The following is a 22,271-nucleotide window of genomic DNA, read 5'->3' as shown; positions in this document are numbered from 1 at the left end:
CCCCCCCTTGGGATGGTTTAGGACCCTGGGGTGGTGTAGGGCCCCCCCCCCCCTCAGCACAGGGACCCCCCCTGCATCCTGGGGAACCCCCCGCAAACTTGGGGAATCCCCCCACCCTGGGGGACCCCCATGTAGGGCCCTGTGGGGGCCCCCCACCAATGGTTTAGGACCCTGTGATGGTGTAGAGCCCCCGCCTCACCACAGGGACCCCCCCCCGCATCCTGGGGAAACCCCCCCAACCTTTGGAATGCCACCCGTAGGGCCTTGTGGGGCCCCCCCCCCCAATGGTTTAGGACCCTGGGATGGTGTAGGGCTCCCCCCCTCACCACAGGGACACCCCCCCAAACTTAGGGTACCCCCCGACCTTGGGGATGCTCCTATAGGGACCCCCCCCATCACAACGGGGCCCCCCCTTGGGATGGTTTAGGACCCTGTGACGGTGTAGGGCCCGCCCACCGCATCCTGGGGAGCCCCCCCAAACTTGTGGAACTGCCCCCAACCTTGGAGACCCCCCTGTAAGGCGCTGGGGGGGACCCCCCTCACAACCGGCCCCCCCCCCTTGGGATTGTTTAGGACCCTGTGATGGTGTAGGGCCCCCCCCCTCGCCACAGGGACACCCCCCCAAACTTGGGAAACCCCCCGAAAGCGTGGGGACATCCTACCCACAAGAGTAGGGCCCTGTGGGGGCCAAAGGGGGCTGTCATGTTGTGGGGACCCCCCCACTGTCACAACAGGGCCTCCCCCTTCTGATGGTTTAGGACCCTGTGATGATGTAGGGACCCCCCCCCTCAAAGTAGGGACAACCCCCCGCCTCCAACCGTGGGGATCCCCATCCTGTAGGGACCTCTCCTTGGCACAGGGACCCCCCCAGGGGCAGGGAGACCCCCCCTTTTCTGAGGGGGGAGGGCCCTGTGATGGTGTAGGGCCCCCCCCCCTACAGCAGGGACACCCCCCAGGACTGAGACACACCCCCCCCCCCCATGGGTGCCCACACTGGATAAGGCCTTCCCCTCCCCCCCGGTCTGTGCTGCTGTGACCCCCCCCATATCATGGGCCCCTCCTCACAGAGTTTGGGGGCTGGCGGGGGGGAAGCATGTCCCCTGCTTGCTCCTCCAGGTGCCCCCCCAGGTGCCCCCCTGTCATCTCTGGGCCCCCCCATGTACCCCCTCTGCAGGAACCGCATGTGTTGCCCCCTCCTCCTCCCCCCCCGCCCCCGGTGTCTCCCCAGGTGCCTGCATGTGACACCCCCCCCCCCTCAATTCTGACCCGCCCCCCCTCAATTCCGGCCCCCCCCTCCCCCCCCGCAGGTGGTGTGTTGTGTGTGTGTCCCCCCCCAATTTCTGGGCACCTGCGTTTGTGCCCCCCACTTTAGGGGAGGGGGGGGGGGAGCTGAGCCCCTTTGTGCCCCCCCCCTTTGAGGATGAAGGGTGAAGGCTGAAGCTCATTAAGCCCCCCCCCTTCGTTAACTGCCCCCTCGTTACCCCCCCCCCTTTTTGTTACCCCCGCCTCTCTTTCTTAGCCCCCACTGGGGTCCCCCGGGGGGGTTTGGGGAGGAGGGGACACTCCCCCCACCCCACCCCCCCCGGCTTCCACCCCCTATCCCTGCTTTTCCCCCCCCATGGCACCGAGTTCACTTCAAGCCCCAAAGGGGGTAACTGAGGCACCGTGTGATTTTCCCCCCCCCAGTTCAGATTTGGGGGGGGGGGGCTGGGGGTCTCCCTTCAGGCACGTGTTCTCCCCCCCCCGCCACTGTGCCCCCCCCCAGGTCAAGTGCCTTACCCGCTGCCCGGGCTCCGATCGCATCCCCCCCCCGCCCACTGCCCACCCCAATCCCTCCTTCCTGTGTCCCTGTGAAGTAGGGGGGAACTCCACACCCCCCTTTCCCCCCCCTCGCCTGTGTGCCCCTCACCCCCACCTCCCCTGTGCCTCAGTTTCCCCCCTCTCCTTTCCTGTACTGTAATGAGTTGCACCGGGCTCAGCCTCCAATCTGACACCCTCCCCCCCCAGTCCTGAGCCCCCTCCTCAGACTGCCCCCACCCGCGAGATTCCCCCCCCCCCTTTTTAACCCCTCTAGCCCCCTCCCCGGTTGTGAGCGCCCTCCCATCTGAGCGTCCCCCCATTTTACACCACCCCCTCACTGTGGTCTCAGCCCTGCGAGGGGTTCCCTCCCCCCATTTTAACCCTTCCAGGGCCCCCCCACCCTCTGTCTGACCCCTGCAAGGGGGGACCCCCACAGTCTGAGTCCCCCTCCAAACTCAGCCCTGTGAGGGGCCCCCCCACCCCCAAAAAACGCTGTATAGAGGGGGGGGGGGCATCCCGGCAGCATGGCCCCCTCCCCCTGCATCCCTCGGGATCATGCCCCCACCACCCCGTTTGGAAGTGCCAAGACACACCCCCACACCCCCCCCCCCCCGCCCCCCCCGGTGCCCCCCCCCCCCCCCCCCCCCCCAAAAAAAGTCGCTGGAGAAGGAAATTGCACAGAGGGGCGGGAGCCCCGGAATGTGAATAGGGGAATAAACAGGGGTTTGTAACGGCTGTGTGCAGGGGGGTGGGGGGGGTACCGCGGGGGGGGGCACCGGGTGGGGGGGGGGGCGGGGTGTGAATGGGGGTTAAACAGAGGGTTGAAGGGGGGGATGGGGGGGGACATATGGAAGGAGGGGCACAAAAGAGGGGTGCTGGGACTGGGAGGGGCACAGAACGGGGGTAGTGGGATGGGGAGGGAGAGAAGGTGAAGGGGTACTGGGATTGGGGGGGGCACGCAAGGTGGGGGGATACTGGGATGGGGGGTGATGGGGGGAACTGGAGCGTGAATGGGGAGTAAAGGGTTTGAATGGGGATGAGGGGACACATAGAAGGGGGGCACAGAAGGTGGAGGGGTACTGGGACAGGGGGGCACACTGGGTGGCGGGATACTGGAGTGTGAATGGGGAGTAAAGGGTTTGAATGGGGAACGGGGGTGGTGAGATGGGGGGGCACATGGGGGGGCACACAACGCGGGGAGCACGAAGTGGGTGAACTGGAGTGTGAATGGGAGAATAGAGGGGTTTAAAGGGGGGGGTGCACTGGCTGGGGGGGGGGGGGCGAATGTAAATGGGAGAGTAAACGGGTTTCAATGGCGGGGGGGGGGGGGGGGGGGCACTCATTGTCCTCTGTGTCCATCCGTCCCCCCGTCCGTCCCCCCCCCGTTTCCCCTCCTTGTCCTGTGTGCCCCCCCCTCACTGTCGCCCCCATTGTCCCGTGTCCCCACTATTGTTCCCCCCATTGTGTCTGTGTCCCCCCTCATGTCCCCCGTGTCCCCCCCCAGCACCGACAAGGAACTCCATCCAAAATTCCTCCATTTTTAATGGTTTTCGGGGGGGGGGCGGTTTTTTTTTCGTCTCTTAATTCTGTTTAACTCTGTTCATGCAAAGGCGGCGGCCCCGGGAGGGCGGGCGGGGGGGTGGGGGGGGCCGGCCTGGTGACTTCCCCCGGGGTCCCGACACCCCCGGTGCGGGGAGGGGGGGGGGGCGATCGTGCGGGTCTGGGGGGTCCCGGGGGGGTCCCGATGTCCCAATACCCCCCCCTCGGGGGCTCCTCCCGGTGCGGGGGGGGGGTGTGTGTGATTGTGCGGGATTTAGGGGGGGTCGGGGGTGTCCCGGTCCGGGATGGCCGCAGTCGTGCGGGACTAGGGGGGCTGGGGTGGGGCGGGGGGACCCCATTTCCAACCTCTCCCCCCTGGGGGGGGCTCCTCCCGGTGCGGGGGGGGGGGAGGGCGTGATCGTGCGGGACTTTTGGAGAGGGAGTGTCCCGGTCCGGGGTCGCCGCGATCGTGCGGGATTTGTGGGGGTTGGGGTGGGGGTGTCCCGATCCTCGATCGTGCGGGGCTGGTGGGGGGGGGGGGGGCTTTGCCGGGGGGTGGTGGTGTTGTTTGTCCCCGTCTTCTCCCCCCCCGCGGCGGCGGCGGCTCCTCCAGATGATAAAACTCATCCATAGCCCCGGGAGCGGGCGGGAGGGGGTGTGTGTGTGTGTCCCTGTGCTGTGCCCATGCCCGCTCCCCCCCTCCGCGATAAGCCGCGCTATGTCGCGATAGGCGGCGGGAGGCGCCGCGCTGGGGCGCGCTACGGTCGCGATAAGCCGCGAGAGGCCGCCATAGGGCGCGATAGGGCGCGATAGGCCTCGATGTGTCGCGATAGGCGGCGCCGGGCGCCGCTAGCAGCAGTCATCGTCCGTCTCGCTGTAGGGATCGCGGAGCCCCGGCCGCCCTTTGCCACTCCCGTGCCCCGCGTAGTAGCCGTTGGGCAACCTCCGGCCGGGCCGGGGGGGCGAGTGGCCGGGGACTCCCCCACCTCCGCCGGCTCCGGGCCGGGGGGGGCCGCGGGGGCCGCGCCCGTCGAGCGGGGGGGGGGCCTCGGGGTGGTGCCGGGGCGGGGGGGGCGGCGCGGGCCCCGCGCGGGGGGAGGCGGCGCGGCGGGGGGGGGGCGCGCGGCGGGGCCCGGGGGACGCGTAAGACACGCGCGGCCGCGGAGTGGGGGGGGGTCGGCGGCAGCTGTCGGCGCGCGCGGCGGGGGGTGCTCGTCCCGGAGGTGGAGGGCGCGGGGGAGGCGCTGACAGAGCTGCTGCCCTGGGGGGGGCAGAGAGGGAGTGAGGGGGGGGAGACAGGGAAAGAGGGAGGGGGGAGAATTGGGGGGGGAGAGGGAGTGGGGGGTAGAGAGGGAGGGGGGAGTGCGGAGGGGGAGAGAGGGGAGAGGGCGGGGAGGGGGGGAGAGGGAGTGGGGGGAGAGTGGGGAGCATGGGAGGGCACAGCTAAAGGGGGGTCAGGGGACATGGGAGGACACAGCTAAGGGGGGGGTCGCAGCCAAGGGGACTTGCTGGGGGGGGGGTTGTAGAAGGGAAAGGGGTAGCGTCTGCAGGGGGAGAAGCATCTTCGCAGCCAGCAGCCCCCCCTCTACCCCGCGAACCCCCAGATCCCCCGAGGGTGGTCCAGTGCCTCCCTCTCTGGGTGCTGCCCCTCCTGCACCCCCCAAGGTGGGGTAATGGGGGCGGGGGGTGTCCTACTGGTGTAACTGGGACCGTGGGCACCACCAGCATGAACTGGGGGGGGGGGGCAGGAAGAGAAGGAGGGGGCTGGGAACCCCAAGGCAGGGTACTGGGGGGATCCTACTGGTGTAACTGGGACTCTGGGCGCCACCAGCATGAACTGGGAGGGGGCAGAATGAGGTCGGGGGGCTGGGACCCCCACTCTGGTGGGGGGTCCACATATCCCCCCCCCAGCAAGGTGAGTGGAGGTGGGGGGGTCCCCCAGGAATGGGGGGGCTCTGGTCAAACCCCAAGTTGGGGACCCACCCTGGGGGGGGGCATCCCTTGTACCCCCACCTGCCATGGATTGGGGTTCCCCAGGTCAAAGGGGGGGGGGCAAGAGGGGAGGACCCACCTGTCGGGGGGCGGTGTGGTCGCGGCCCTCACTGGGCGAGCGGGACCAGCGTCGGTCGCGGGGGCGCCCGTAGTCGGGGCGCTCGGGGGGTGGGCAGCGCTCCCGGTCCCCCCCCGCGCCGTGGTGGTGGTGATGGTGGTGGTGGTGGTGGTGCCGGTGTTTGCGGTCCTTGGGGCGCCCGCGCTCGGGGTCCCGGTCCTTGGGGGGGGCGTCCCCCGACTGCGTGGTGACGCTGAGGTCCGTGCCCAGCCCTGGGGGGGACAGCGGGGGTGAGGGGGTACAGGGGGGGACAGAGGATGTGGGGTGATGGAGATGGGGACCTGGTGGAGATGGGGTTACCCAGGGATGTGGGGTGATGGAGATGGGGTCACCAGGGATGTGGGGAGCAGGAGATGGGGACCTGGTGGAGATGGGGTCACCAGGGGTGTGGGGTGATGGAGATGGGGACCTGGTGGAGGTGGGGTCACCAGGGATGTGGGGTGATGGAGATGGGGACCTGGTGGAGATGGGGTCACCAGGAGTGTGGGGTGCAGGAAATGGGGTCACCCAGGGGACATGGGGTGATGGAGACGGGGTGGCCCCGTGGAGGCACCTGGAGGGGCTCTGGGGTCCCACCTGTGTCCACATCTGTGTAGCGGCTGAGGGAGCGCTCAGAGCGGTGGCCACGGTCGCGCCGGCGCTGGTGGTGCCGCTGCCCGTCCTCGGGGGTGACGCGCTCCAGCGAGTAGTCGTCCAGGCGGACGCCCCGGGCGCGCGGGTGGCCCAGCATGGAGGCCGAGCGCTTCATGGGGCTGGAGTCCGAGATGGTCTGCGGGCGAGAGCAGAGCCGGACGGTCCGGGGGGATCTGGGGGGGCTTTGAGGGGGTGGCACCTGCACCGGGGGGGGCTTGAGGGAAGAGTTACCTGCGTGCGCCGGCCTGTTTGTGTCTCTTCATGCCTCCATCCATCGGCCTGGGCACGCACACGTCCAGCCAGCCAGCCATTAGCCCACTCCTCCACTCATCCATCCATCCATCCATCCATTAGTCCACTCACCCATCCATCCATCCATCCATCCATTCCTTCCTCCCTCCCTCCTTCCCACCATTCATCCCTCCCTCCTTCCCACCATCCCTCCATCCATCCATCCATCCATCCCTTCCTCCCTCTCTCCATCCATCCATCCATCCATCCATCCATCCATCCATCCACGTGTCCATCTGTCCATCCGTCCGTCCGCCCCCCGCCAGCCCCATCCCTCCGCAGCCCCCGGCTCCCGCAGCCAGGGCCACTGTCCCCATGCTGTCCCTGCGCTCCAAGCCGGGGTCCCCTAGGGAGGGACATGGGGTCCCCTTGTCCCTGTGTCCCCGCAGCCTTAGGGACGGAAGTGCTCCGATGTGGCATCAGCCCCCCCCGGGGACAGGGACCCCCCCGCTCTGCATCGAGCCCTGCGGGGACCCCTGAGCATCGCCGGCCACCACAGAGGGGACAGAGGGACAGGGATGAGAGGACACGGACAGAGGGACAGGGATGGGGATGAGAGGACACGGACAGAGGGATGGGGACAGGGGGACAGGGACAGAGGGACAGATATGGGAACAGGGGGTGGAGATGAGGACAGGGACGGGGATGGGGATGAGGACAGAGGGACAGGGACAGGGAAAGGGGGACAGGGATGGGGATGGGGACAGGGACAGGGAAAGGGCGACAGGGATGGGGATGAGAGGACAGGGACGGAGGGACAGGGACAGGGGCTGGAGATGAGGACAGGGATGGGGACGCTGCTCCTCGCTGGCCCTGCTGGTGCTGGGACACAGGGTGACAAGGGTGACGGGAAGAGCTGGGAGGGACTGGAGGGATGGGAAAAGGGCTGGAGAGAGGGAGGGAGGGAGGGACACGGGGGTGCAGGGAGGGATGCGGGGGGAAGCAGAAGAGATGTGGGGACAGGCAGAGGGACACAGGGAGGGATGGAGGGATACAGGGGGAAGCAGGAGGGATGCGGGGATGCAGGGAGGGATGGAGGGATGCAGGGGGGAAGCAGAGATGCAGGAAGGGATGCGGGGACACAGGGAGTGATAGATGGATGCAGGAGGGGAGGAAGGGATGAATGGAGGGAGGAGTGCAGGGATGCAGGGAGAGATGACAGGAATGCCAGAGGGGTAGAGGAGGAGGGGATGCTGGAGGCCCGAGGCTGGGAAGGAGCAGGTGGAGCGGGAGCTTGGGCGGCCCGGCGGTACCTACACTGAGGTTATTCCCGCGGGATCGGACCTTCCTCCGCTGCCGGAGCCAGCCCAGGCGGTGCCCGCAGAGCCGGGAAGAGAGAGAGACCAGAGTGAACACGGGGACCGGGAGAGTGGGATCGGATCAACCCATGGAGCCAAGCACCAGAGAGTGGGATCAGGATCAGCACAAGGAGCAGAGCACCAGGGAGTGGGATCGGGATCAGCACAAGCAGCCGAGCACCAGGGAGTGGGATTGGGATCAGTACAAGGAGCCGAGCACCATCAAAGTGGAAATGGGATCAGAACAAGGAGCTGAGCACCAGCAGAGCAGGATTGGGATCGCCCCATGGAGCCAAACACTAGCAGAGCAGGATTGTGGTTAGAACACAGAGCTGAGCACCAGAGAGTGGGATCGGGATCACCCCACGGAGCCAAACACCAGCAGAGTAGGATCAGGATCACAGCACGGAGCCAACTGAGACTGGGATCACCCCATGGAGCCAAGCCCCGGCATAGTAGTATTGGGGTCACCGCATTGAGCCAAGCCCCAGCAGAGCAGGATTGGGGTCACCCCAGCGAGCTGAGCCCCAGCAGAGCAGGATTGGGGGTCACCCTATGGAGCAGAGCCCCGTCAGAACGGGATTGGAGTCACCGCGTTGAGCCAAGCCCCGGCAGAGCAGGATTGGGGTCACCACACTGAGCCGAGCCCCAGCAGAGCAGGATTGGGTGACCCCACGGAGCTGAGCCCCAACAGAGCAGGATTGGGGTCACCGCGTTGAGCCAAGCCCCGGCAGAGCAGGATTGGGGTCACCACATTGAGCCGAGCCCCAGCAGAGCAGGATTGGGTGACCCCATGGAGCTGAGCCCCAACAGAGCAGGATTGGGGTCACAGCATTGAGCTGAGCCCCAGCAGAGCAGGATTGGGGTGACCCCATCGAGCCGAGCCCCGGCAGAGCAGGATTGGGGTCACCACATCGAGCCAAGCCCTGGCAGAGCGGGCATGGGAATCACAAAACAGACCCACGCGGGACCGCGGTGCCCCCACGGAGCCGAGCCCCAGCGGGGCAAGCAGCCGCCGAGCAGCCCTGTCCCCACCCCTGTCCCCATCCCCTGGCCATGCGGGGGGGATTCACCCCCAGAGCCTGTGGCATGGAGGACCCCGATCCCCGGTGTTGGGGACCAGGGTGGCCGCAACCCCCACTTTGCAGCTGCCACCATGCTCATCCCCCCCAGCCCAGCAGCCGCAGCCGTTTGGGGGGGACATGGGAGGCCGCTTGAGGGTCCCCGCTGCCCTTGGCCACTGCAGAGCAGGGGTCCCAGTCCCCCAAAAGCCACTGCCCCCCTCACCCCAAAAGCATGAACAGCCACGGCAGCAGAGGAGGAGGCAGGGGTCGCATCTGTGGGGACAGGGACGGCTGTGCCGGTGGGCCCACGGCCGATGACTGTGGCCACCTCGGAAAGGGGTCCCCTCACCTGGTTTTCAGCTGGGAGCCGCGGCATGGAGGCGGCACGGCCGTGGCCCTCCATGGGCAAGTAGTCACTGTCAGAGTAGCCGTCCTTGGCCATCTCACGCATCTCCACCAGCTACAGGGACAGCAGAGCGGGACAGGGGTGTCAGTGGGGGAAACTGAGGCACAGGAATGGACATGGGGACTCTTGGGGACACCGGGGAGGGATGGATGTGGGGGAGATGGGGACCCTGGGGACACAGGGGAGGGATGGACGTGAGGGAGATGGGGACCCCGGGTGGCTCGGCCCCTCACCTGGGAGTTGGGGCGGCTGTTGGGCATGTCCTCAGGGTGTCCCCGCTCAGGGCTCCAGGTCCCCGTCTTCTGGAACATCTCCTGGGCGCGCTGGGTGACCCAGGACTCGCTCTCCTTCAGGCCTCCGTCCCGCACCGCCCTGGGGACACAGGCAGCTCAGCCTCTTCCCTGCTGCCCCCATGCAGGGCAGGGGCAGGATGGGACCCACGGCACTTACAGCCCCGTGCCCGGCTCGGCCGACGTCCCCGCGTCCGGCCCTGGTGTCCCCTCCTGTGTGGGCGACGGTGGCTCCATGCGCTGGAACATCAGTGGTGTCCGGTTCTGTGGGGACACGGGAGCGGCTGGGGACACATTGGGGATGCTGGGAGGGGATGGAGCTGTGGTATGGGGACGTGGGGAGAGGATGGAGGTGGGATGGGGACATGGGGAGGGACTTGGGAAGGGGACAAGACTGGGATGGGGACACTGGCGGGGTCCTTGGGGATGGGGACACAAAGATGGGATGGAGCTGAGATGCTTTGAGACAGGGATGGGGACACTGGAGGGACTTGGGAAGGGGACAGCAATGGGATGGGAACAATGGAGGGACTTGGGAAGGGGACAAGGATGGGATTGGGACATGGAGAGGGACCTGGGAAGGAGACAAAACTGGGATGAGGACACTGGAGGGACTTGGGAAGGGGACAGGGATGGGATGGGATGGGATGGGATGGGATGGGATGGGGACACTGGAGGGACTTGGGAAGGGGACAGGGATGGGATGGGATGGGATGGGGGACACTGGAGGGACTTGGGAAGGGGACAGAGATGCGATGGGGACACTGGAGGGACTTGAGAATGGGACAAGACTGGGATGAGGATGTGGCAGATGGCAAAGGAGAAGAAGGGTCTGGGCTGGGACCCTGGAGGGACACGAAGGGGACGGAGCTGGGATGGGGACACGGCAGGGCTGTGGGGAGGGGACAGTTTTGGGGTGGTGGCACTGGTCTCACCTGCTCCTCCCGCATGGCCTGCAGCTTCTTGGCCTTGCTCTGCCTGTAGTACTCCATGATCATCATCGCGGCATAGATCTTCCCCACCGTCAGGTCGGTGGCTGTGGGAGCAGAGGGTGAGGGGGGGGACGGATGGGGACAGGGCTGGGGACAAGGATGGGGCTCAGGGACGGTCCCTTACACTTGTGGGGGGTGACAAGCAGGTCCAGGTTTTTGGGGGACAGGTTGGGCCAGATGGCAATCATCTCCTTGCGCAGCTCGGCATCCATCTGCTGTTTGTCTGCTCCACCTGCGGAGACGGGGCTGAGACCTCACACCCCTGTCCCCCAGGGTGACCCCCCCGCCACCCCCTGTCACACTCCTGCCCCAGGGACCCTGTCCCCGCTGGAGCCCCCCTCCCCTCACGCCCGTTTCTCCCCACTCCCCAGGCATGTCCACCCCTGGGCTCCCAGTTCTTGTCCCCTCCACCCACTGGGACCCTGTCCCCGTCACCCAAGGGACTCCTGTCCCCCCCCAGGATCTTTGTCGTCGTACTCCCAGAGTCCTCGTCGTTGTCCCCATCCCTCCAGGGTCCCTGTCCCCGTCCCCCCCCCCCAGGGTCCCTGTCCCCCATGTCCCCATCTCCACATCTCAAGGACCCTCATCCCCATCCATTCAGGGTCCCTGTCCCCCGCGTTGCCACGCCCTCGAGGACCCTTGTCCTACACCCCCCTCCCCCCCCCCCCCCGTTACCTTTGGCGATCTTGATGTCGAGCGCGGTGCGGATCAGGGCCATGAGGGTGGAATTGAAGTGCACGGTGTTGTCGTCGGCCACGGGCAGATCCATGCGGAGCAGCCGCTGTGGGGGCCGAGCAGAACCCGGGAGGGGGGAAAGCAGGGAGGGAGGGGGGGAAGGAAAAGAATCAGCCATGACCCCCTTTTCCACGCCCGGGGGCTGGCGAGAAGGCGGGGGCCACCCCACAGCCAGTGGGGAAACTGAGGCACATGTCCCGCTGCCCTCCCCGAGCATACCCCCCCCCCCCCCCGAATGCCCCGCCTTCTCCCCCGGCCGTGGCCCCCGGAGCCCCACGAGCTGCCCGGGGTGGGGGGCACGGCCAAGCGGGACCCCGGTGTTTGGGGAGGGGGGAGAGCCGTGCATGCAGCGGGCGGCGCATGCAGCAAGGATTTAGGGGGGGGGGGAATCATTCCCAGCTCCGGGAATAGGGGGGAGCGGGGGTACAGCTTGGGGGGCTTTTGTGGGTGCATCCTGGGGGAGGGGGGTTGTCAGGGAGCCATGCTCAGGATGGGTGGGGAGAAGCGATGAGTTTGCCAGGCCTCAGCCCCACGGTGCCCTGTGCACCCCCCTCATCTCCCAGAGCCAAGCAGGTGTTGGAGGGTCCCCCCCCAAAAAAGGGCAGGGACCTCCCCATGCAGGCCCCCCTAAAGGGGGGTTGGTATTTGGGGGTGCAGAGCAGAGAGCAAGCAATTCCAATAGGGAAACTGAGGCAAGGAGATGTGGGGTCCCCATGCCGTCGCCCCCCCCTCCAGTGCCCCCCCCCCCCCCCCGATGCAGTCCCCGAGCACCCATAGCCCCCATGGGGGGGTCGCGGGCCGTGCAGCAGCCGGGGGGGTCGGGGGACTCAGTGCCAGGAGAGGGGGTGGCGGGGGCAGGGATGGGGGGGCTGCAGGGAGAGGCGGGGACGGGATGGGGGGGGTAAAAATAGGCTGCACTGGGCAAGGGGGCTCTGAGCCCCATGGGGCCCCCCAATATGTGGGGGGGGACCCCAAATAGGGGATCTAGGGGGGGCTGAGCCCCATGGAGACCCCAAATTTGGGATCTGGGGGTGGGCTGAGCCCCTTGGGGACCCCAAATAGGGGAACTAAGCCCCATGGAGACCCCAAATTTGGGATCTGGGGGGAGGCTGAGCCCCATGGGGACCCCAAATAGGGATCTGGGGAGGGGGAACTAAGCCCCATGGAGAACCCAAATTTGGGATCTGGGGGGGCAAGTGAGCCCCATGGGGACCCCAAATAGGGGATCTGGGGAGGGGGAACTGAGCCCCATGGGCATCTCAGATTGGGGGTCTTGGGGGGGAGGATGAGCCCCATGAGGGGGTCCCCAATTGAGGGCTCCTGGGGGGGGCCCATCTGAGCCCCTTGGGGGGGGAACCCAAAATCAGAGATGCTGGGGGGCGCTGAGCCCCATAGGGACACCAAATAGGAGATCTGGGGGGGGTATCCCAAATAGGGGGTCGGGGGGTGGGGGGCTGAGCCCCGCAAGGGAGTCCCCAATTGAGGGCTCCTGGGGGGCCCATCTGAGCCCCTGGGGAAGGGGACAAAATCAGAGATCGTGGGGGGTGAGGGCTTTGTAAGCCTCATGGGGACCCCAAATTGCGGCTTTGGGAGGGGTGTCTGAGCCCCATGGGGGGAACCCCAAATTGGGGGTTGGGAGGGCGGGGCCTGAGCTCCATGGGGACCCCAAATTGGGGGTTTGGGGGGGTCTGAGCCCCATGGGGGGTGCCAAAAACAGACACGCTGGGGGCGCTGAGCCCCATAGGAACTCCATATTGGGGGTCTGGGAAGGGGGGCTGAGCCCCATGGGGACCCCAAATAGGGCGTCTGAGCCCCATGGGGGGGTCCCAAAACCAGACATGCTGGGGGGGGTGGCTGAGCCCCATAGGAACCCCAAATAGGGGATCTGGGGGGGGCTGAGCCCCATGCAGACCCCAAATTGGGGGTTTGAGCCCCATGGGGGGTCCCAAAACCAGACACTCTGGGGGGGAAGGCTGAGCCCCATAGGGACCCCATATTGGGGGTCTCGGAAGGGGGGGCTGAGCCCCATAGGGACCCCAAATAGGGTCTGAGCCCCATGGGGGGGGTCCCAAAATCAGAGATCTTGGGGGGAAGATCTTGGGGACCACAAATTGGGGATCTGGTATGGGGGAGGGGGCGTCCCAATTAAGGACATCCATCCCCGAGTCCCCAACCCCCCAGCAGGTGTGTGGGGCGGGTCTCTGGTGGTGGGGGGGGGCTCAGGCTCTTGGGGTGCCGATCTTACCCAGCCCGTCCTGGGGGGGCCGCGCGGAGGCTCTGCCGATGGGGGCTGGCGGCAGGAGGAGAAAAGACCAAAACACCCCCCGTCCCCCCCAAAAAAACCAACCCAAAGAGCATCCGAGCATCATCAGTGCCGGCGCTGGGGCTCGGGGGGGGCTGAGTTTGGGATGGGGGGGGTTTATTCTACCTTATAAGCAACACGGGGTGGGCATTTCTTGCCTAAACCCAGGGGTGGGGACATGTGCCTCAGCATTTCATACATGTCCATGAGTGTCAGGCGGCCCCTGGGGGGGGAGAGAAGGAAGAGACATCGGAGAGAACAGGAGCCGGGGGGGGGGGGGGGGGACGCGGAGGGGGCGGATAAACTGGGGGGCAGAGAGGGGAGGGGAACCCAAAGCAGCGGAAAAAAAACTCCAAAAGGGGGGAAAGAACCTCCAAAAGGCGGGGAAGGACCCTAAGAGAGAGATAAAATAACTGATAAGGTGGAAAAGAACGCAAAAAGGCGGAAAAGAACCTCAAAAAGGTGGAAAAGAACCCAGAAAAGGTGGAAGAGAACCCAAAAAAGGTGGAAGAGAACCCTAATAGGGTGATAAAATAATTGATAAGGTGGAGAAAAAAACAAAGAGGTGGAAGAGAACCCAAAAAGGTGGAAGTGAACCCTAATAGGGTGATAAAATAATTGATAAGGTGGAAAAAAAAAAAGGTAGAAAAGAACCATAAGATGGCAATAAAATCACTGATAAGGTGGAAAAGAACCAAAAAAGGTGGAAAATAACCCCAATAAGGAGAAAACCAACCCAAATAAGGTAAAAAAAAACCAAATAGAGTGGGAAATAAGCCTAATAAGGGGAAAAATAAGCCTAATAATGTGAAAAATGACCCTAACAAGGTGGTAAATAACTCTAATAATGTGAAAATAACCCTAATACAGGGGAAAATAACCCAAATAAGGTGAAAAATAACCCTAATATTGGGAAAATAACCCTCCTATGGTGGAAAACAACCCAAATAAGGTGCAAAATAACACTAATAATGGGGAAAATCAGGCTAATAATGGGGAAAATAATGCTAATAATGGAGAAAATAAACATATAAGTGGAAAATAACCCTAATATGGTGCAAAATAAATGTAATAATGGGAAAATAATGCTCCTATTCAACAACCCAAATAAGATGCAAAATAACACTAATAATGGGGAAAATCAGGGTAATAATGGGGAAAAATAAGGCTAATAATGGGGAAAATAAACATATAAGTGGAAAATAACCCTAATAAGTTGCAAAATAACTCTAATAATGGGAAAATAACCCTAATTTGGTGGAAAAAAAAACCAAATAATGTGAAAAATGACACTAATAATGGGGAAAATAATGCTAATAATGGAGAAAATAAACATATAAGTGGAAAATAACCCTAATAAGGTGAAAAATAATACTAATAATGGGGCAAATCAGGCTAAGAATGGGGAAAATCAGGCTAATAATGGGACAAATCAGGCTAATAATGGAGAAAAGTCCCCCTGGCGAGGCCCCCGCGAGCAGGAGGGGGGAGGCGCCGGCAGCCCCGCGGCGCTGGGGTCCGCGGGGTGCGTCAAGCAGAGCTGGGGGTTCTCCATGCTAGGGGGGCCGCCGTGGGGCCGGGGGGCGTTATATATATAGAACGGGTCCTATATATATGGGGAGCCCGGCCGCGGCCGTCATGCCGGGGGGGCGAGGGGGGGGGAAGTCAAACCTTGCAGGCAACCCTATGGGGGCATTTCTTGCCCAAGCCCAGGGGGGGAGAAATCACGCGCAACAAACTGTACATGTCCTTATAGTGAATGCGGCCGCTGGAAGAGAATAGAGTGTGTTAGTGCGGGGAAACTGAGGCACGGAGGGGCGGGGGAGGAGGAACTGAGGCGGTGGGGGACAACACACTGAGGCACGGGGTGGGGGGGGTGGGGAAACTGAGGCACAGGGGGTGAGGAATAGGGGAAACTGAGGCACAGGGGGTGAGGAATAGGGGAAACTGAGGCACGGGGGGGGGAATGTGGAAACTGAAGCATGGGGGGGGATGGGGGAAACTGAGGCACAGGGGGTGAGGAATGGGGAAACTGAGGCACAGGGGGGCTGGAGGCACAGGGCGGGGGGAGCTGGAGAAACTGAGGCATGGGACGGTGAGAAATAGGGGAACTGAGGCACAGTGAAGCTGAGGAATGGGGAAACTGAGGCACAGGGGGAACTGAGGGGATGAGAAACCAAAGAAATGGGGCAACTGAGCACCAAAGCGACAAAAGCATCAGGGAAATGAAGAGGCTGGAGATGGAAGGAGCAGAGGAACAGGGAAGCGGCTGGGGAAACTGAGGCACAGGGGCAGTGGGGTGGGGAAACTGAGGCACTGGGGAGCTGGGAAACCAAGGAACTGGGAAACTGAGGCACTGGGGAAAGTCCCGAGGCCTGGGGGTGAGCGGGTTGGGGATCATCCAGCCCGATGCTGAGCTGGGGTTTGGCAGCATCGGGTACAGGGAGGATCGGGGGGGCTGCAGGGAGCCACCCTCCGGCTGCACCATTGCTGATCCCAGTATGGACCAGTTCAGGGCACTGGAGAGCTGATACTTCATGGGGAGGACCCTGGGTGCATCCCTGCTGATCCCAGTATGGACCAGTTCAGGGCACTGGAGAGCTGAGACTTCATGGGGAGGACCCTGGGTGCATCCCTGCTGATCCCAGTATGGACCAGTTCAGGGCACTGGAGAGCTGGGACTTCATGGGGAGGACCCTGGGTGCATCCCTGCTGATCCCAGTATGGACCAGTTCAGGGCACTGGAGAGCTGGGACTTCATGGGGAGGACCCTGGGTGCATCCTTGCTGATCCCAGTATGGACCAGTTCAGGGCACTGGAGAGCTGGGACATCACGAGGTGGGGGGCTTGGGTGCCTCTCTCTTGATCCCAGTATGGACCAGTTCAGGGCACTGGGGAGCTGGGACCCCCCAAGAGCAGCCGGGGGGCTCTCAGGGTGTGATGGGGAAGGGGGCGGGACACAGCAGGGCCCTCCCCCAGCGCCCAGTGGGACCCCGGGACCCTTGGCCAGGGAGGTGGGGGGGCTGTGGGTGCTGCAGGGGGGGATGCGGCCCCCCCCTAGCGCTGGGGGCGGTGGGGGCACCACCTCCTTGGTAGACCTTGGGGACACCCCGTGGGGGGACACACAGAACCGGGGGGGGGGGCTCAGGATGTGGGGACACCCCTTGGGGGGGGGCATAGAACCTGGGGGGGGCTCAATATCTGGAGACACCCCCTGGGGGGGGGCACAGAACCTGGGGACTCCCCTTTGGGGGGGTGGAAAGACCCTTTGGGGGGGTGTCATGACCTGGGGACACCCCTGGGGAGGACACACAGAATGGCGGGGGGATCAGGATATAGGGACACCCCCTGGGGGGGACACATAGAACCTGGGAGGGGGTCAGGACTTGGGAACACCCCCTGGGGGGGAGGGTCACAGCCCCTGGAGGGGTGACACAGCCCCCGGGGACACCCCATCATGGGGTGACACCCCTCGGGGGGGGCTCTTTTGCCTTAGAGGACCCTGGGGGGGCCCCTAAATTCCATCATGAAGGGGGAGGAACAGCCCAGCGAAGGCCTCGGGAGCTGCTGCACTGAGCAGAGCCCCCAGCATGGGGTAGGGGTCCCTTTGTCTGTGTACCCCCCAACACTGTCACCCTAAAAGCCATGGAGGGGTTGGGGGGGGCCCTTACCAGGCGGCGGGGTCGTATTCTGCCCAGACGCGGACGTACTCATCCAGGTGGTGTGGGCCCAAGATGGAGGAGTCGCGCGTCAGGTACTCAAAGTTGTCCATGATGACAGCGACAAAGAGGTTCAGCATCTTCGGGGGGGGTTGGAGGATAATTTGGGGGGGGGGGGGTTAGGGATGGGGGGAGTGTATCCAGGCCTCAAGACCCGACCCCACCTCCCCAAACCCCCCCCCGGGGTCTCACCAAGAAGGAGCAGAGGAAGATGAAGGAGACGAAGTAGAAGTAGGCGAACTCGTTACCGCATTCGTCCTCCTTAATGCCCGAGTTCTGGTCGCACGGCTTCCCGCTCAGGCAGGACAGCATGATCTCGTGCCACGCCTCGCCCGTGGCGCTCCTGGGGGGCAGCAGGGTCACCCCAAGGGGGAAACAGGGGGGGCACCCCAAGGGGGGGCAGTGGGGAGACCCCCAGGGGCAATGCAGGGCACTGGGAACCCCCAGTTGGTGATGGGACCGTACTGGGGGGATGAACTGGGCACCAAGGCTGGCATCAGGTGGGGAGGGGGCAATGGGGTGACCCCAAGGGCATAAAAATAGGGTGATACCAAGGGAGGGCGATGGGGTGACCCTAAAGGGTAGTAGGGAGACTCCAGGGGGCAATGGGGAGACACTGGGGGGCACTGGGAACCCCCATTTGGTGATGGGACCATGTTGGGGGGATGCACTAGGTACCAAGGGTGGCATCAGGTAGGGAGGGGGGCAATGGGGTGACCTCAAGGTGGGACAATGGGGTGGCACCAAGGGAGGGGACGATGGGGTGACCCTAAGGGGTAGTGGGGAGCCCCCAGAGGGCAATGGGGAGGCACTGGGGGGCACTGGGAACCCCCAGTCAGTGATGGGACCGTTCTGGGGGGATGCACTGGGTACCAAGGGTGGCATCAGCTGGGGAGGGGGGCAACGGGGTGAGCCCAAGGTGGGACAATGGGGTGACCCCAGGTGGCACTGGGACTTCTCCGGGGGTTCGCACCAGGTGGCACTGGGACCATACTGGTGTGGCACTGGGTGGCACTGGGACTGGCACCAGGGGGGACACACCAGCGTGGCACTGGGTGGCACTCAGTACCCTGGGTGGCACTGGGACCACACCAGTGTGGCACTGGGTGGCACTGGGTGTCATGGGTGGCACTGGGACCGTGGCAGGGGTTCCCACTGGGTGGCACTGGGATGCACTGGGTGGCACTGGGACCGGCACTGCGGACGCACCGGAAGAGCAGCATGAGGGCCTGGAAGAAGGTGCGGAAGTTGTTGTGCTGGGTGATGGCCGACTCGTCGTCCTCCTCCTCGATGCCGATGTTACCGAAGACCTGCCGGGTTGGGGGGGGGATGGTGGTGGCGCGCCGGCTCAGGGGGGGCTGCGGCAGTTTTGGGGGGACCCACGGGGGCTCGGGGGGGGCGGGTGCCTCACCTGCATCCCGATGATGGCGTAGATGAAGAAGAGCATGGCGATGAGCAGGCAGACGTAGGGCAGCGCCTGCGGGCAGAGCCAGATTGGTTACGCCGCACCGGGGCTGGATGTGGGACCCCTCCCCAGTGCAGGATTGGGGGGGGACGGGGGGGGACAAGGGGGGGGTCACCTTGAAAGACTGGACGAAGGTCCAGAGCAGGATGCGGATGGTGTAGCCCTGGCGCAGCAGCTTGATGAGCCGCGCGGCGCGGAAGAGCCGCAGGAAGCTGAGGTTGATGAAGTTGTTCTGGGGGCGACAGATGAAGGGTGAGTGGGGGGTGCGGGACGCAGTCCGGGGGGTCCCCGCGGTGCCCACCTACCCCAAATTCCGTCACCAGGATGTCCGTGATGCTGCCCAGAACCGTCACGAAGTCGAAGATGTTCCAGGCATCGCGGAAATAATTCTGGGGAGGGGAGAGGGGACACAGGGCAGTGGGACGGGATCCCAGTTACCCACACACCGGCTCCCAGCATCCCAGTTACCTGCACACTGGCTCCCAGCATCCCAGATCCCCGTGCACTGGGATCCCAGTTCCCATGCTCCTGGGATCCCGCTCTGGGTGCCCCGTGGTTCCCAGTGTTCCCAGTGCCCATTCCCAGCGCGTACCAGGACGCCGAAGGCCATGATCTTCAGGAGACACTCGAGGGAGAAAAGGGAGGTGAAGACGTTGTTGAACATCTTGAGGACGTACTCGTAGGTGTCCGAAGCGTCGTAGAACTGGAGACAGGATGGAGCCGGGGCTGGGACGGATCCCGGGAACAGGATGGTGCCAGGGGGACAGGATGGATCCCGGGGACAGGGATGGATCCAGGGGGACAGGGACAGAGCCAGGGATGGGACGGATCCAGGGGGACAGGGACAGATCCCAGGGGACAGGATGGATCCCAGGGACAGGATGGATCTGGGGGAAAGAACAGATCCAGGGGGACAGGATGGATTCCAGGGACAGGATGGATCTGGGGGACAAGGCAGATCCATGGGGACAGGGCAGATCCCAGGGGACAGGGACAGATCCCGGGGGACAGGACGGATACAGGGGACAGGGACAGATCCCGGGGGACAGGATGGATCCAGAAGGACAGGGATGGATCCAGGGAACAGGGCAAAGTCCCAGAGCAGCCGGACAAGCCCCAGGGGCCGGGCCACCCAGAGCCCCCCATCCCCTCCGTGCCCACCTTCATCATGAGGACGATGGTGTTGAGGGCGATCATGGCCATGATGGTGTACTCGAAGGGCGGCGACACCACGAACTGCCACATGCGGTACTGGAAGCTTTGCCGGTTCTGTGGCATGTGCCGCGTCAGGGGTTTGGCGCTGATGGCGAAGTCGATGCAGGCTCTCTGTGGGGTTGGGGGGACAAAGAGAGGGTCACCGACCCCCAGCCTGGCCCAGAAGGTCCCCAAAACTCATCGGCGTGTGGAGGCGGCACCTCGTTCTTCTCCAGGCTGTACTCTTCCATCATCTTGTCTCCCTGTTCCTGGAAGGTGATGATGATCAAGGCCACAAAGATGTTGACAAAGAAGAAGGGGAAGACAACAAAGTAGACGACGTAGAAGATGGACATCTCCATGCGGTAGCCGGGGCTCGGACCCTGGTTCTCGTAGGTGGCATCCACCGAGTGCTTGAGGACCCTGCAGAGGGACGAGGGTGGGGGTCCCGGGGTCCCCATCCATCCCCCGTCCCCCATCCCCATCCCGTCACTGTGTCCTTACTGCGGCCACCCCTCGCCGGTGGAGACGGTGAAGAGGGTGAGCAGTGCCCAGAGGACGTTGTCATAGTGGAACTCAAACTTCTTCCACTCCCGCCTTTGCGCCTTCACCTCGTTGTCCTTCTCGTAGACGAGGTACTCGCCCCTGGGAGGGGAGGGGGTGGTGGGACGGGGCTGGGAGGGTTCCAGGACCCCCACCTGGCCGTGCCGTACCTGCAGTCCTTCTCAAACTCCTTGGACTCATCGGTGCAGTAGAAGAATTTGCCCTTGAAGAGTTGGACGGCCACCACGGCGAAGATGAACATGAAGAGCATGTAGACGATGAGGATGTTGAGGACGTTCTTCAGGGAGTTCACCACACAGTCAAAGACGGCCTGGGGATGGGGATGGGGAGGGGGGGTCAGCACCGCATGGGACAACCCCCCTCTCAGCCCCCTTCCCCACCCACCCCCTCGCCCACCTTGAGCTTGGGCAACCTCTTGATGGTCTTGAGGGGCCGGAGGACGCGGAGGACACGGAGAGACTTGATGGTGTTGATGTCTTTGCCTTTGCTGCTGCCACTGGGGGGGGGATACGGACATGGGGAGAGGTGGGACCTCCAGCACGGCTGCTCAGGACCCCCACCCCACCAGGACCATGGGTGAGTCCATCCCTTCTTCTCCCCATGATGATGTTGCCCTTGTTGCCCACCCGGAAGGGCTTTGAGGCTGAGATCCCCCCCAGCTCATCACACGTCTGGTGGGTTCCCCATGGCCCCATCCCTGAGGCTGCATTTGGAGGAGGAGGAGGAGGAGGAGGAAGAGGAGGAGGAGGAGGAGGAAGGGAGGAGTAGGGGGAGCGAGGCGAGACCATGAGCACGAGGAGAGCACGAGGACGGAGACGAGGCAGAAGGTGTTTACCGTGAGCTGCTCCTGCGGCGGTGGCAGAGGAAGGGGAGAGACAAGGCAGGGTGAGAGCCCGTTCCCCCCCAGCCCCTTCCCAGTGGCAAACTCGGCGAGACGGGGGGAGAGCCCACCTGCCTGGGGCCTCCTCAGGGTCTGCTCCAGGTTTACTCACCCCTCGCTTGAGGAGGGGGTCAATGACTTGGGAGGGGTCACCTCTCGCTTGAGGGGGACTCGGTTACTTGGAGGATGCTCAGGCTTTGCTTTAAGGGGACTCAGGAGGGGCGCGGTTACTCAAGGGATGCTCACACCTTACTTTAAGGATGCTCACCCTTTGCTTTTAGGATGCTCAGCCAATCAAGGGGTGCTCAGTTACCCAGGGGATGCTCACTCCTTACTCTAAGGATGCTCATCCTGTGCTTTTGGGGTGCTCAGCCAGTCCAGGGGTGCTCAGTTACTCAGGGGATGCTCACCCCTTACTCTAAGGATGCTCATCCTGTGCTTTCAGGGTGCTCAACCAACCCAGGGGTGCTCAGCAGCTCAGGGGATGCTCCCCCTTTACTCAAGGGTTGCTCCCTGTTTACTCTGAGGCTGCTTCTCCTTTGCTCTGGGGTCCCCCCTTTACTCTGTGTTTGCTCCTCCTTTACTCTTGCCCCCCCTCCTTTACACTGGGTGCTCCCACTTACTCTGGAGCTGCTCCCCCTTTATTCTTGGGTGTCCGCCCCCTTTACTCAGGGGTCCCCTCTTTATTCTGAGGTGCCCTCCCATTTCCAGGGGGTCCCACTCTGTTCAGCTTCCCCCTCCTCGGGCTCCCCCCCCCGCCCTGCTTTGGGGTATCTGCCCCACATCTGCCCCCCCCACCCCCGGGGGGGCCTGATCCTGCTCGGGGACGGTGACGGGACAACACAGGGCGGTGGCACAAGCGGCCAAGGACAGACGGCAAGCGACACAGCAGAGCGCGGACAGACGGACGGCGAGCGGCAGCTCCACTGGGAGGCACTGGGAGAGGTAAAACCCCTCCCTGGTGTTTTTTTTTTTGGGGGGGGGAAGCC

General features: G+C 64.1%; 1 protein-coding gene across 1 annotated transcript in view; it reads right to left on the bottom strand.

Annotated features, from left to right (window-relative positions):
* Positions 1-4,188: 4,188 nt before the first annotated feature.
* Positions 4,189-22,271, bottom strand: part of CACNA1A (calcium voltage-gated channel subunit alpha1 A) — a 36,991-nt gene continuing 18,908 nt past the window's right edge. The window contains exons 26-50 of the mRNA XM_054051757.1: positions 20,799-20,898; positions 20,552-20,712; positions 20,343-20,483; positions 20,060-20,261; positions 19,806-19,970; positions 19,237-19,347; positions 18,950-19,033; positions 18,760-18,876; positions 18,591-18,656; positions 18,389-18,489; positions 17,372-17,522; positions 17,132-17,259; positions 13,587-13,683; positions 11,099-11,204; positions 10,548-10,655; positions 10,367-10,467; positions 9,592-9,695; positions 9,375-9,513; positions 9,085-9,195; positions 7,631-7,666; positions 6,314-6,361; positions 6,026-6,218; positions 5,411-5,661; positions 4,326-4,600; positions 4,189-4,282 (exon numbers count right to left, since the gene is read on the bottom strand). Of these exons, the coding sequence (XP_053907732.1) occupies positions 4,189-4,282; positions 4,326-4,600; positions 5,411-5,661; positions 6,026-6,218; positions 6,314-6,361; positions 7,631-7,666; positions 9,085-9,195; positions 9,375-9,513; positions 9,592-9,695; positions 10,367-10,467; positions 10,548-10,655; positions 11,099-11,204; positions 13,587-13,683; positions 17,132-17,259; positions 17,372-17,522; positions 18,389-18,489; positions 18,591-18,656; positions 18,760-18,876; positions 18,950-19,033; positions 19,237-19,347; positions 19,806-19,970; positions 20,060-20,261; positions 20,343-20,483; positions 20,552-20,712; positions 20,799-20,898 (3,190 nt within the window). The remainder of the gene's footprint in view (positions 4,283-4,325; positions 4,601-5,410; positions 5,662-6,025; positions 6,219-6,313; positions 6,362-7,630; positions 7,667-9,084; positions 9,196-9,374; positions 9,514-9,591; positions 9,696-10,366; positions 10,468-10,547; positions 10,656-11,098; positions 11,205-13,586; positions 13,684-17,131; positions 17,260-17,371; positions 17,523-18,388; positions 18,490-18,590; positions 18,657-18,759; positions 18,877-18,949; positions 19,034-19,236; positions 19,348-19,805; positions 19,971-20,059; positions 20,262-20,342; positions 20,484-20,551; positions 20,713-20,798; positions 20,899-22,271) is intronic.

This window comes from Cuculus canorus, chromosome 30, assembly GCF_017976375.1.
Source record: "Cuculus canorus isolate bCucCan1 chromosome 30, bCucCan1.pri, whole genome shotgun sequence".
Classification (NCBI taxonomy): Eukaryota; Metazoa; Chordata; class Aves; order Cuculiformes; family Cuculidae; genus Cuculus; species Cuculus canorus.
The sequence above is the reverse complement of the archived record's forward strand: the minus strand, read 5'-3'. Positions and strand labels throughout refer to the sequence as shown.